Here is a 13176-nt window from a genome sequence, read left to right as displayed (position 1 = left end):
TTATGTGGAACCTCAAAGAATTAACGGTATCTTGGACTACTTCTCATTGCTGTTACTCCTCGCATCCTAATCCATTGTGCTTTGGTGCGACTTTGCAGGCCCAGTGTGAGCAGCACTAAATGGGCGATACACTGCAAAAATAATGTCAGTGATTCCACTCATGTTCATTCCCCTTTTTCCTTGCGCTTCCAGCCTTTTATGGCGCTCTGCTTTCGTAATTCGCCGCTCCCGGCTTTTCCGTGTCTGTCGTCTCCCCAGCATGTTTCCTCTCCAATGTATGTCAGCCCCCCTTTGTAGGCGCCATCCACCCTCGTTCTCGTTATTTTCTCGCTGCGGCATTGGTTCTCTGCTGGCTTCAGGTGGTTTCATACTTTGATTGCCCAGCAGGAAACCTCTATTGTTGTTTAACGGCAAGCGAGAAGTGATGTACTTTATAATTCAGTCATTATTTTAGAATTGGCTGCTTCATTTTTATAATTTAGAACAGGGGCGTCAAACGTACGGCCCGAGGGCTGGATCAAGCCTTCAAGCAGGTTTTATCTGGCCCGCGGGATGGTCTTGCTAAGTATAAAAATGAACCTGAAATTTTTGAATGAAATTAACAGCTGTTCTAAATGTGTCCACTGGAGGTCGCAATAGCTATTCGTTTTATCTTCGTAGATGATGCTGATGTACAAAATAAACAAGATGTTAGTGCATCGGTCGAGGAAAATGATCAAACTACATAATTAACATCCTGTAATTTTGTTTGATATACTTTTTTTTTCTTGATAGATTGAAAATTAACAGCAATGAGTTGACTGATGAACGTTATCACATCATTTATTCAGAAAATAAAAACAACAAGAAATAACAAAAAAAACAACAACTTTATGATTGTTTACATTTTGTTCTATTTTTAAACAAAGAAAACAATCTGAATTTGTCTTTTTTTTTTTTAAGTTATCGTGCCGTAATTTACCAGTTTGGCCCACTTTGGAGTAGATTTTTCTCCATGTGGCCCCTGATCTAAAATGAGTTTGACCCCCCTGATTTACAAGAATGATATACTTTCTAATTTCTATGATTTACAGCAGGAAAAATGGTTACAACCAGCACATGCTCTGTTGAGTCTCTCTCCTAGTTTTCTGTGAGGCCAAGTCCTCAGCTCTGTATGTTATGCTATTTCCTAGACCAGGGGTGTCGAACATACGGATCAGGCCCGCGAACACATTTTACCCGGCCCACGTGATGAGTTTGCCAAGTATAAAAATTAACAGTATTTTTTTTCTGTTCTAAATGTATCCACTGGATGTCACAATAGCAATTATGTTGACACGATTCCCCTAGGAGTGATGGACGGCTGGGCAGCGCCTGAAGTGCTGCAGCAAGCCACTGTGGCTCCCCACGCCCTCCCCTGTGTTGCTAGTGTCGAGATGCATGTTGTAATATGTACGTAGATGTGCTTTGCTACGGAGGTTTTTTTCCCTCTCCAGAATGGGCCCCCTCAGGAGCCCAGTCTAGATTGTATTGTTATACTGTTTGTTTGTCTGGTCTTGAACGGGTTTGTGCTGAAAACAAAGTTGTGTTGTACTTGTGCAATGACAATAAAGACCTACCTACCTACCTACCTAGGCAAGCAAACAATTTATACTGGGGCCAAGCAAGAGGTACATAGTAAAGGGGGACTGTGGCTCCCCCTTCTCGACCCACATGAAATTTAAAACCTGCCGTTTTATGTCTTCTGCTTCGAACACATTGTCATTTCGCACCCTGGTTGCCACAATATGTCTCTGTCAAACACGAGAAAAGTGAACTTAACCCTTTTGAATAGTTTTTCCGCTTTTTTTTTTTTTTTACGATTTTTGTATTGATACGTGGACATGACAAAGGAGGTATTTGATACCTAGAAGAGTTTACATGTTGTGTTTTTGTTCAACCTTCGAAAGACTGAAAGTTTAATCCTGGCTTTGTAGTTACACTGAGACAAACTCTGAGCATGTTGTGTTTTTGAAACTGCACCAATTTCCTCAGAATTTTCAACACATTTAAAGTATTTTGTCCAGAGGATTATTTGGGATTTGTACGTTTTCAGAATGTGCTTGCTCTATTTTGGGCCAAAGTAAAACAAAGAAAACCACCTGAAGTTGTCTTTATTTTTAAGTTATCATGTCATGATTACCACTCGGGAATAGATTTTCCACTAAAATGAGTGTGACACCCATGGCCTACACTGTTAAAGAAAATAGTTTAACAACTAATCGAGCATTGAAAATACTAAAACCAATGCAATGTAAGTCAACATATGCTAAGGCAGTGGTTCTCAGTCTTTTTTCAGTGATGTACCCCTTGTGAACATTTTTTAATTCAAGTACCCCCTAATCACAGCAAAGCATTTTATGTTGAAAAAAAGAGATAAAGAAGTAAAATACAGCACTATGTAATCAGTTTCTGATTAATTAAATTGTATAACAGTGCAAAATATTGCTCATTTGTAGTGGTCTTTCGTAAACTATTTGGAAAAAAATATATAAAAGTAACTAAAAACTTGTTGAAAAATAAACAAGTTATTATAAATAAAGATTTCTACACATAGAAGTAATCATCAACTTAAAGTGCCCTCTTTGGGGATTGTAATAGAGATCCATCTGGATTCATCAACTTAATTCTAAACATTTCTTCACCAAAAAATATTTTATTAATTATGGAACATGTCCACAAGAAATCTAGCTGTCAACACTAAATATTAAATGTTTGCATTTCTTATCACAGTTTATGAACTTACATTCATAATTTGTTGAAGTACAATAAATATATTTATAAAGGATTTTTGAATTGTTGCTATTTTTAGAACATTTAAAAAAAAAAAATCTCACATCCCCCTTGGCATTCGGGACGGCGTGGCGCAGTGGGGGAGAGTGGCCGTGCGCAACCCGAGGGTCCCACCTAGTACCAACCTCGTCACGTCCGTTGTGTCCTGAGCAAGACACTTCACCCTTGCTCCTGATGGGTGCTGGTTGGCGCCTTGCATGGCAGCTCCCTCCATCAGTGTGTGAATGTATGTGTGAATGGGTAAATGTGGAAGTAGTGTCAAAGCGCTTTGAGTACCTTGAAGGTAGAAAAGTGCTATACAAGTATAACCCATTTACCATTTATACCTTCAAGTAACCCCAGGGGTATGCGTACCCCCATTTGAGAAACACTGTGCTAAGGTATTTGAACAAAACCTTGACGAAGTAAGCAAGCAAACCAGTGCAATATTTAACAATAAATAAAGGTATATATTAATAATACCTGTTATTCTTAGAATGTGTTAAGGACAAAAAAAAAAAACGAGCTACAAGCCAGAAACTGCCTCTAAGCCAGACTTTGGACACCCTTACCCTTGTCTATACTTAAAACTGAAACACCTGGTACAAATAAATGATCAGAGTGGAACGACCTCTTCCCAATTGTGTGTACCTCAAATGGGATACAACAGAGGGGTGTGGGATCCTTTTCTTTTCTTTGCTAGTGTACCACCGAGGATGGAGGTTGGGGTGATGGTGTCGCTGCCCCGACAGCAGGCTTGCTTCCGAGCAGATGCTACGTGGTCGCAATCCCACCTGGCCTTGTCACACACGCCATCCAAACGAGACAGGCCCTGCTGAAATGAGGGCGGCTCTTGTCTGCAAATTGAGTGACCTTTTATAGGAATGATTGGATCTGGCACATGCGCAAAAGTCCCCAATCTTAAACTGGTCCAGTCCGTCTTATTCATGTGTACCAAACCGACTGGAAGCACCCTCGTTGTTTCCCTGGCTTTTTTTTTGTTCTCGTCTCTTCTCATAGTTCTTCTAAAGTTATGGTTTGGCAAGCTGTGGCAAAAACACCCACGCAAAAGCAAAAAAAAAGAATTGGACTCTATTTGTTTTTAGTCATTCACATGCCAAGAGTCTCTTTAGCTGACTTGATTTTTCATGCTGCTCTGGTGTGATAATGCGGTCGGCACGGTAATGGCATGGCATAGATCTATACTGGGCATCCCTGGCTCCTTTGTGGTATGCTTTCTTTCAGATGCTTCCCTCTTTCATTACTTTATCGTTCCTTGGAGACCCGATTTGCCTGCTTCAGCTCTCAAAGCCTTCTGACATGTTTGCTCTTTCTAAATTTCACCTTTTGTGCAAGCCAAGTGTTGAACAACATTCCTCTGACGCTTACTCCATAAAGCTCACACTTGTGGGGCTGATTTAGTGTGAAATATTTTGGTACCGGTACCAAAATTATTTCCATACTTTTCGGTACTATAAAGGGAACCACAAAAAATGGCATTATTGGCTTTATTTTAACAAATAATCTCATGGTACATTAAACATATGTTTCTTATAGCAAGTTTTGTTGCGTCTGTTCGGCATATCGTTGCCAAGTTTGTCCCCTCGTGGATGCATCGAGCAAGAACACAGCAAAGGTAAGATTAAATGAATTTATTTAAATAACAAAAAGAGCTATATAACAAAAATACTGAGGCTAGTAGAAACAACAAACAAAGGACGCTAGCATGAAAGCTGGGATATACAAATAGACAAACTACACTGGCACGGAGGCACAGAAAAACAAATCATCAGCATGAGAGCTGGAATAAACAAATGCGTAGCATGTAAGCCCGCGAGAATAATGAGGAATTGTGTGTAAGGAAATAAGAATAACAGACGTACCGTTGCGTGAAAGCAAACTTGGGTCCCAGGCCGAACAACAAAAGAGGCAGGAATATATAAGGCAGGTGATTAGTGAGGACAGGTGTGCAGGACCGTGAGTAGCAGGTGAAACTCATAAGCTACCAAGGTAAGAGACTAAACAGGAACTAAACAGGTGGAACGACAGAGTGATACAAAAACTGGAACAATAAACAATAATATGTGGCGATCCGAAAAGTGGATCTCAACAAGTTTGTCCTTAAATAAAATAGTGAACATACTAGACAACTTGTCTTTTAGTAGTAGGTAAACAACAAAGGCTCCTAATTTAGCCGCTGACATATGCAGTAACATATTGTGTCATTTATCTTTTTTTTTTTTTTTCAAAATTATAAAGGACAGGTGGTAGAAAATTAATTATTTATCAACTTGTTCATTAACTGTTAATATCTGCTTACTTTCTCTTTTAAAATGTTCGGTAACACTTTAGTATAGGGTACACATTCACCATTAATTAGTTGATTATCATAGTAGACTTAATTTAGAGTTATTTGGACACTAGGGGAACATGTTAGGGTTACTAATAAGTAATAATTCTGAGGTTAATGAGTGAACACTCTTAGTTAATGGCTCACTGGTTGTATAATAAGTCATGCAGAATAAGGGATTAATAAGTACTTAATAATGACTAATTAAGTGTCATGATCCGTGATCCGGATCATGTTTTGTTTAGTTATGTTCATTTAGTTTTGGACTCCCTTAACTCCTGTTTTGTGCACTTCGGGTGTTTGTTTTTGTTTCCATGGGTACTAATTGGTTTCACCTGCCTCTGATTGGGGGCGGCATAGCTCGGTTGGTAAAAGTGGCCGTGCCAGCAACTTGAGGGTTCCAGGTTCGATCCCCGCTTCCGCCATCCTAGTCACTGCCGTTGTGTCCTTGGGCAAGACACTTGACCCACTTGCTCCCAGTGCCACCCACAATGGTTTAAATGTAACTTATATATTGGGTTTCACAATGTAAAGCGCTTTGAGTCACTAGAGAAAAAGCGCTATATAAATATAATTCACTTCACTTCACTGATTAGTGCTCTGGAAACCAAAACAAACACCTAAGTGTACAAAGCAGGAACTAAGGGAGTCCAAAACAAACAGAACAAAACATGATCCGGATCACGGATCATGACATTAAGAGCCAATATGTTACTAATTTGCATGTTAATAAGCAACTAATTAATGGTGAATATGTGTTCCCCATACTAAAGTGTTACCAAATGTTCTATCTAAACTTCGGTTAAAATGTAATAATCATTTATTCGTCTGTTGTTTGATACTTTGCATTAGTTTTGAATGATACCACAAATTTGGGTATCAAGCCGATACCAAGCTGTTACAGGATCATACATTGGTTAAATTCAAAGTCCTCATGTGTCCAGGGACATATCTCCAGAGTTAATAAAAAAAAAAACGAAAGAAAATGTTGTGATGGCAAAAACTACTGACATAACCATAGTAGTATCGACTAGATGCGCTCCTGTACTTGGTATCCTTACAGTGGATGTTAGGTTTATATCCACCAATGGCGTTTGTTTACATTTTAACACCGGAACTTTACAGAGGCAGTATAATACCGAATATGATTCATGAGTGTCGCGGTACTATACTATTACCGGTATACCGTACTAACCCTCCTCTGATTTGATTTTTTTCAAGCTTCACACTTTCCACGATGTCTTTACTGAGCTGAGATGTTTCCTGTGTCAACCTTTTGTCATAGAAATGCGTCAAGCACTTGAGGAAAAAGGGTTCAAAAAGCATCGGTTTGCATTAATAAGTCTTTCAATTTTGCAACCTGCTACTCGTGGTCTATACCCAGCCAAGAGCTATAGCTTTAAGAAGGGAGCGAGTTCCTTCTATTATTAGAGTTGTTTCTATGGTGGATTGAGCAGGGCTGATCAGCAAGGGAACTGAGATCTCATTCCGTTCAGTCATTTATTTAATTAGTTCTCCCTGTTAAATTTCTATGCATGTGCTGATGGAAATAGAGACACTGCCTTTGTTTCCTTTTGTCTGGTTCGCTACATCGCCATTCCGTGCACGACATGACGTTATTATTTCTGATCAGGTCTTCTCACCTCTCTGTTACCCCACATTTTGTCAGCTAGATGTGCTCCTCCCTCTCTATCTTTCATTACATTTCTCAGCCTGCCCCTGATGTATTTTTCCATCTTACTCTATTTCATTGATGGATTTGGTTCTCCCCTCTTGCTTTTTCCTAAAGGACCATTCAGCTCACCTATCTCCCTTAGCCTCTGACTCACCCATCTTACTACCTTTTACCAGTCCTCCTTTCTTTTAAAATCTCCCAACAAGATTTGTTTAATCAATTCCTTACGTTTGTTTCATCCACCAACAAATAAGGCAGACCGCTGAAAACCTCTGCCTTCTGTTCTGTACTTCTTCCTGACAATGTGTAATGATGCCAGTTTAGGCTTGTAAATATACCGTAGGTGGAGGAGCGTTAAAGTTCTTAACTGCATAGTTCATGGAAAGTGCAACATTGTATCAAATGTATCAGTGATTTTTTTCCCTCAGTTTTAAATTAAAAGTGAAGTTAAAATACACTATATTGCCAAAAAGTATTTGGCCACCCATCCAAATGATGAGAATCAGGTGTCTTAATAACTTGGCCCGGCCACAGGTGTATAGAATCAAGCACTTAGGCATAGAGACTGTACCTACAAACGTCATAGTATGCCATCTGTGCAACAAATCCAGTCGTGAAATGTCCTCGCTCCTAAATATTCCAAAGTCAACTGTCGGCTTTGTTAGAAGAAAATGGAAGAGTTTGGGAACAACAGCAACTCAGCCACCAAGGGGTTGGCCAGGTAAACGGACAGAGAGGGATCAGCGGATGCTGAAGTGCATAGTGCCAGGGGGGTCGCCGACATTCTGCACAGTCAGTTGCTACAGAGCTCTAAACTTCATGTGACCTTCCAATTAGCCCACGTACAGTACGCAGAGAGCTTCATAGAATGGGTTCCCATTGGCCGCGGAGCTGCATCTAAGCCGTGCATCACCAAGTCTAATGCAAAGCGCTGGATGCAGTGGTGTAAAGCAGTGGTCCCCAACCACCGGGCCGATTGGTACCGGGCCGCAAAAGAAATTAAATCAACATAAAAAACACAATATATACATTATACATTAATATAGATTAATTCCCCCCCCCCACCCCTGGTCCGTGGGACAAATTTTCAAGCGTTGACCGGTCCGCAGCTACAAAAAGGTTGGGGACCACTAGTGTAAAGCATGTCGCCACTAGACTCTCGGGCAGTGGAGACGCCTTCTCTGGAGTGATGAATCACACTTTTCCAACTGGCAATCTGATTGATAAGTCTGGGTTTGGAGATTGCCAAAAGAAAGGTACATTTCTGATTGCATTGTGCAGAGTACAACATTTGGTGGAGGAGGAATTATGGTGTGGGGTTGTTTTTCAGTCCGTGGGACAAATTTCCAAGCGTTGACCGGTCCGCAACTACAAAAAGGTTTGGGACCACTAGTGTAAAGCATGTCGCCACTAGACTCTCGGGCAGTGGAGACGCCTTCTCTGGAGTGATGAATCACGCTTTTCCATCTGGCAATCTGATTGATAAGTCTGGATTTGGAGATTGCCAAAAGAAAAGTACATTTCTGACTGCATTGTGCAGAGTACGCAATTTGGTGGAGGAGGAATTATGGTGTGGGGTTGTTTTTCAGGAGTTGGGCTTGGCCCCTAAGTTCCAGTGAGAGGAACTTTGAATGCGCCGGGACACCAAAACATTTTGGACAGCTCCATGCTCCCAGCCGTGTGGGAACACTTTGGAGAGGGCCCCTTCCTCTTCAACATGACTTTGCACCAGTGCACAAAGCAAGGTCAATTAAGACATGGATAACAGAGTCTGGTGTGGATGAACTTGACTTGGGTGTGAGTTTTCTTTGCCCTCATGTGGGCCTACCGAGGACGTCGTAGTGGTTTGTGTTGCGGTTTGTGCAGCGCTTTGAGACGCTAGTGATTTAGGGCTATATAAATGAACATTAATTGATTGATTGATTGACTGGCCTGCACAGAGTCCTGACCTGAACCCAATAGAACACCTTTGGGATGAATTAGAACGGACACTGAGAGCCACGCCCTCTCGACCAACATCAGTGTGTGACCTCACCAATGTGCTTTTGGAAGAACGGTCGAACATTCCTATGAACACACTCCGCAACCTTGTGGACAGCCTTCCCAGAATAGTTCAAGCTGTAATAGCTGCAAAAGGTGGACCAACATCATATTGCAACCTATGGGTTAGGAATTGGATGGTACTTCAAGTTCATATGTGAGTCAAGGCAGGTGGCCAAATACTTTTGGCCTTATAGTGTATCTTGAAGAAGACACTTTACCTCTTTTATAAGCATTGTGCGAATATCAGTATGGTTTGTGGGAGACACTTACTATGATGTAATCACACTGGCTGCACAATTCATCCCATATCTGCTTCCCTTCTCTTCATTATCCATATGTATTGACTACATCCAACTGTTGAGTCTCTCAGTGCTGGAGGTAAATAATTAAGCAACTTCAGCTTTTTTCCCCCCATCCCTCCCTTGTGATACCTGGCTGTCCATGTTAGAGGCGGACAGTTGAACTTTGAAAGTGGTGTGGATAAATATTTAAGAGGCTCTGCAAGAAAACTATATAAGTGTGTGACCGGTGCTGAAACGTTGTGGACTGTAAATATCAGAGCTTGAACTGACCTGTAGATGAGGGTCTCGTCCGCCGTGCAGTTGTACTGTATCTGATACATCCACACAACGTAAGCCTCAGACGAACGTCCCAAGTCCCATCGGATCTGAGCAGATGTGGACGTCACTCCTTGTACTCCAACCGTCCTCCCTTCTTCTTCTTCTTCGTCCCCATCGTCATCCTCTACGTTGCCCTCATCAGACCTCTCCCCTTCGGGCACCCTCCTGCCGTCCTTTTCCTCGTCCTTTTTACCATCCTCCACGTCAGTGCCACGTGCCACACCGTTTATCCCCGTGCTAATATCCGAGGATCCCGGATCAGTCCGTAAAATCCCATTCGTCACGTTCCTGTTCTTGTTGTTCCCATTGTTATTACCGCTTGTCCCGCCCCGGTGCGGGAGGGGGATTATTTTCAGGTCTACAGTGGCGGTCGCTTCGCCGGCCGCGTTGATTGCGATGCAAGTGTAGGCCCCGTCGTCCCGCGCCACTGTCACTAAGATATCCAGCGTGCCATTGTTGAAGGAGCTGGTCCGGGATGAGTTGGCGACGATCCGATCATCAGGTGACACCCAGTGCACCACGGGTTCCGGGTCTCCGATGGCACGGCACTTGAGGGTGGCCCTCTGGCCTTCTAGAACCCACAGCTTGTGAGTGTGGCGGGTAATGAGAGGGGGCTCGCATGTAAACTCCTCCTCTGGAATTGACCAGAAGTACCTGAGAATAGAGGGAAAATAAAATCAGCATGGGAGCATATTGATCATTGGGGTTCGTCTGAAACGTCTAGATCAGAGGTGTAAAACTAATTTTAGCTCAGGAGCCGCATGAAGGAAAATCTATTCCCACGCGGGCCGGAGGGGGGGAAATCATGGCATAATAACTTAGAAATACAACTACCACAACTTTAGATTGTTTTCTTTGTTTTACTTAGAACAAGGACATTCTGAAAATGTACATATTACCAATAATCACCAGTCAGTAAAGAAATCTGAGGAAAAAATTGGTGCAGTTTCAAAAACACCATTAAGAACACAATGACATTAGACTTAAACTCAGTGTTTCTGCAAACCAATTAAGTTTTAAGTCACATGATTGAACAAAAACAAAATGAAGCATAAATAAAAACAATTCCACGTATTACCAACCTCATTTGTTATTCCCATTGTTGACTTTCTTCAAATTTGCACGGATGAAAAACATTTTCACATAACTATATCAATCGTGCAGTGTCTCATTCTACGGAGCCCCTGGAGGGACATGGATGTTTTGCGACATCTCGCAATACTTTTTTGCAAGAACTCGTAATACCTTTTTGCGATATCTCGCAAAAAGTTTTTTTCCTATGTCAGTGAACCGGAAATAAAACAGACACAGCTATGGATCATCTGTGCTCTGCTGTGGGACCATTATACGATTTGATGCCTTTACTAAATCTATTTTACCAATACTAAAATAGAAATCAATAAACTTCTCCCACGGATGATGGGTAGGCTCATCCATCGCTTTGTCAGTTTCCCTTCCGATTCACCACCGCTGTGTCTGTTTTACTTCCGGTTCACTGACATTGGAAAAAAACATTTTGCGAGATCTGACAATACTTTTTGCAAGACATGGCGATACTTTTTGCGAAAGCTCGCAAAAAGTATTGCGAGATTTCACAAAAGTATTGCCAGATCCCGCAAAAGGTGAATCGGAAGTGAAACCGACAAAGCGATGGATGAGCCTACCCATCATCCGTGGGAGAAGTTTGTGTATGTGTGTATGTAAGGGTTGTACTTGTATAGCGCTTTTCTACCTTCAAGGTACTCAAAGCGCTTTGACACTACTTCCTCATTCACCCATTCACACACACATTCACACACTGATGGAGGGAGACGTGACGAGGTTGGTACTAAGTGGGGATTGAACCAATGACCCTAGGGTTGCGCCACGCCATCTCCATGCACATTAAATCAACAAAAGAAAATCCTGACTTTGGAGCAATGTTCACAAACTAGTATTTGGCTCTCTATTAGATGCAATGTTATTGGGAACATGATGTATGTCATCACTTGTTCACACCTCCTCATATGGAAGCTACATTTCCTTCTTCCTGTCTCAAAAAGGGTCAACACACACACACACACACACACACACACACACACACACACACAGAGAGAGAGAGCAACAAAAGGATACTAAAGTAGTTTCAGTGTTTTTTTTTTTTTATTATTATTATTTGTTGCTCTTGCTCACATTACAGTGGGGAGATCACAGCAAAAAATGGCTACCTGGCACCAACAATGCATTGTGAAATCAAGCACCCTTTTGAGCCCGAATGGAAAGCCTTGCTGGAAGACCAAGCTGACGATAAACCGACATTTTGGCTCGTCAGACTGGAGCCTTTGCATTGTTTTTCTACTTGACTGTGTGGACATGTTTATCTGCATTAGCGCGGCAATGCAAGTTTACTGATTTCGATTTTAGTATAGGTCTAACACAGGGTTAGGGAACCTATGGCTCGCGAGCCACATGTGGCTCTTTTGATGACTGCATCTGGCTCTCAGTGTCAGACTGTATCTGACATTGCTTAACACGATAAGTATTGAATAATTCCGCTGGAAATCACGTTCAAATAATAAAATATTCTCATGCATTTTAATCCATCCATCCATCCATCTTCTTCCACTTATCCGAGGTCAGGTCGCAGGGGCAGCAGCCTAAGCAGGGAAGCCCAGACTTCCCTCTCCCCAGCCACTACGTCCTGCTCTTCCTGGGGGATCCCGAGGCGTTCCCAGGCCAGCCGGGAGACATAGTCTTCCCAACGTGTCCTGGGTCTTCCCCGTGGCCTCCTACCGGTTGGACATGCCCTAAACACCTCCCTAGGGAGGCGTTTGGGTGGCATCCTGACCAGATGCCCGAGCCACCTCATCTGGCTCCTCTCGATGTGGAGGAGCAGCGGCTTTAGTTTGAGCTCGGATGGCAGAGCTTCTCACCCTATCTCTAAGGGAGAGCCCCGCCACCCGGCGGAGGAAACTCATTTCGGCCGCTTGTACCCGTAATCTTATCCTTTCGGTCATGACCGAAAGCTCATGACCATAGGTGAGGACGGGAACGTAGATCGACCGGTAAATTGAGAGCTTTGCTTTCCGGCTCAGCTCCTTCTTCACCACAACGGATCGGTAAAACGTCCGCATTCCTGAAGACGCCGCACCGATCCTCCTTTCGATCTCACGATCCACTCTTCCCTCACTCAAGAACAAGCATTTTAATCCATCCATCCGTTTTATACCGCACCTGTTCAAGGTTGCGGGTGGCTCAGACAACCCCAGCTGTCCTTCAGGGTACAGGAGGGTCGCATTAATGGAAAGAAGTATTTTATTTATAATTGGTTAGCTTCACTGCGATGAGGTGGACACTTTTCCAGGGTGTACACCGCCTTCCGCCTGATTGTAGCTGAGATAGGCACCAACGCCCCCTGTGACCCCAAAGGAAATAAGCGGTAGAAAATGGATGGATGGATGGTTAGCTTCAGAATAACAATGTTATTCAAAAGACTTATTATACTCTAAAAATGTTTGTCCTACTTAAAAATGCACGCATTGTATTCAGTGTTAAAACAAATATTATTTGGCTCTTACGGAAATACATTTTACAATAATTGGATTTCATGGCTCTCTCAGCCAAAAAGATTCCCAACCCCTGGTGTAACATATAAAGGTATCAAATCGTACGTTTGTATAATGGTCCCACAACAGAGCACAGATGATGGGTAGTGTTTG

General features: G+C 42.4%; 2 protein-coding genes across 4 annotated transcripts in view; one reads left to right on the top strand and one right to left on the bottom strand.

The window, feature by feature from the left end:
• Window positions 1–13176, top strand: part of LOC133560789 (pyruvate carboxylase, mitochondrial-like) — a 692938-nt gene that overhangs the window by 443185 nt on the left and 236577 nt on the right. The gene's annotated exons all lie outside the window — the stretch shown is intronic.
• LOC133560788 (leucine-rich repeat and fibronectin type-III domain-containing protein 4-like) overlaps window positions 1–13176 on the bottom strand; it is a 69740-nt gene that overhangs the window by 14525 nt on the left and 42039 nt on the right. For all 3 annotated transcript variants that reach the window (XM_061913718.1, XM_061913717.1, XM_061913716.1), the window contains one exon: window positions 9431–10132. In XM_061913718.1, the coding sequence (XP_061769702.1) occupies window positions 9431–10132 (702 nt within the window). The remainder of the gene's footprint in view (window positions 1–9430; window positions 10133–13176) is intronic.

Source organism: Nerophis ophidion, linkage group LG10 (assembly GCF_033978795.1).
Source record: "Nerophis ophidion isolate RoL-2023_Sa linkage group LG10, RoL_Noph_v1.0, whole genome shotgun sequence".
Taxonomy (NCBI): Eukaryota; Metazoa; Chordata; class Actinopteri; order Syngnathiformes; family Syngnathidae; genus Nerophis; species Nerophis ophidion.
This window is presented reverse-complemented; position numbering and strand designations above follow the sequence as displayed.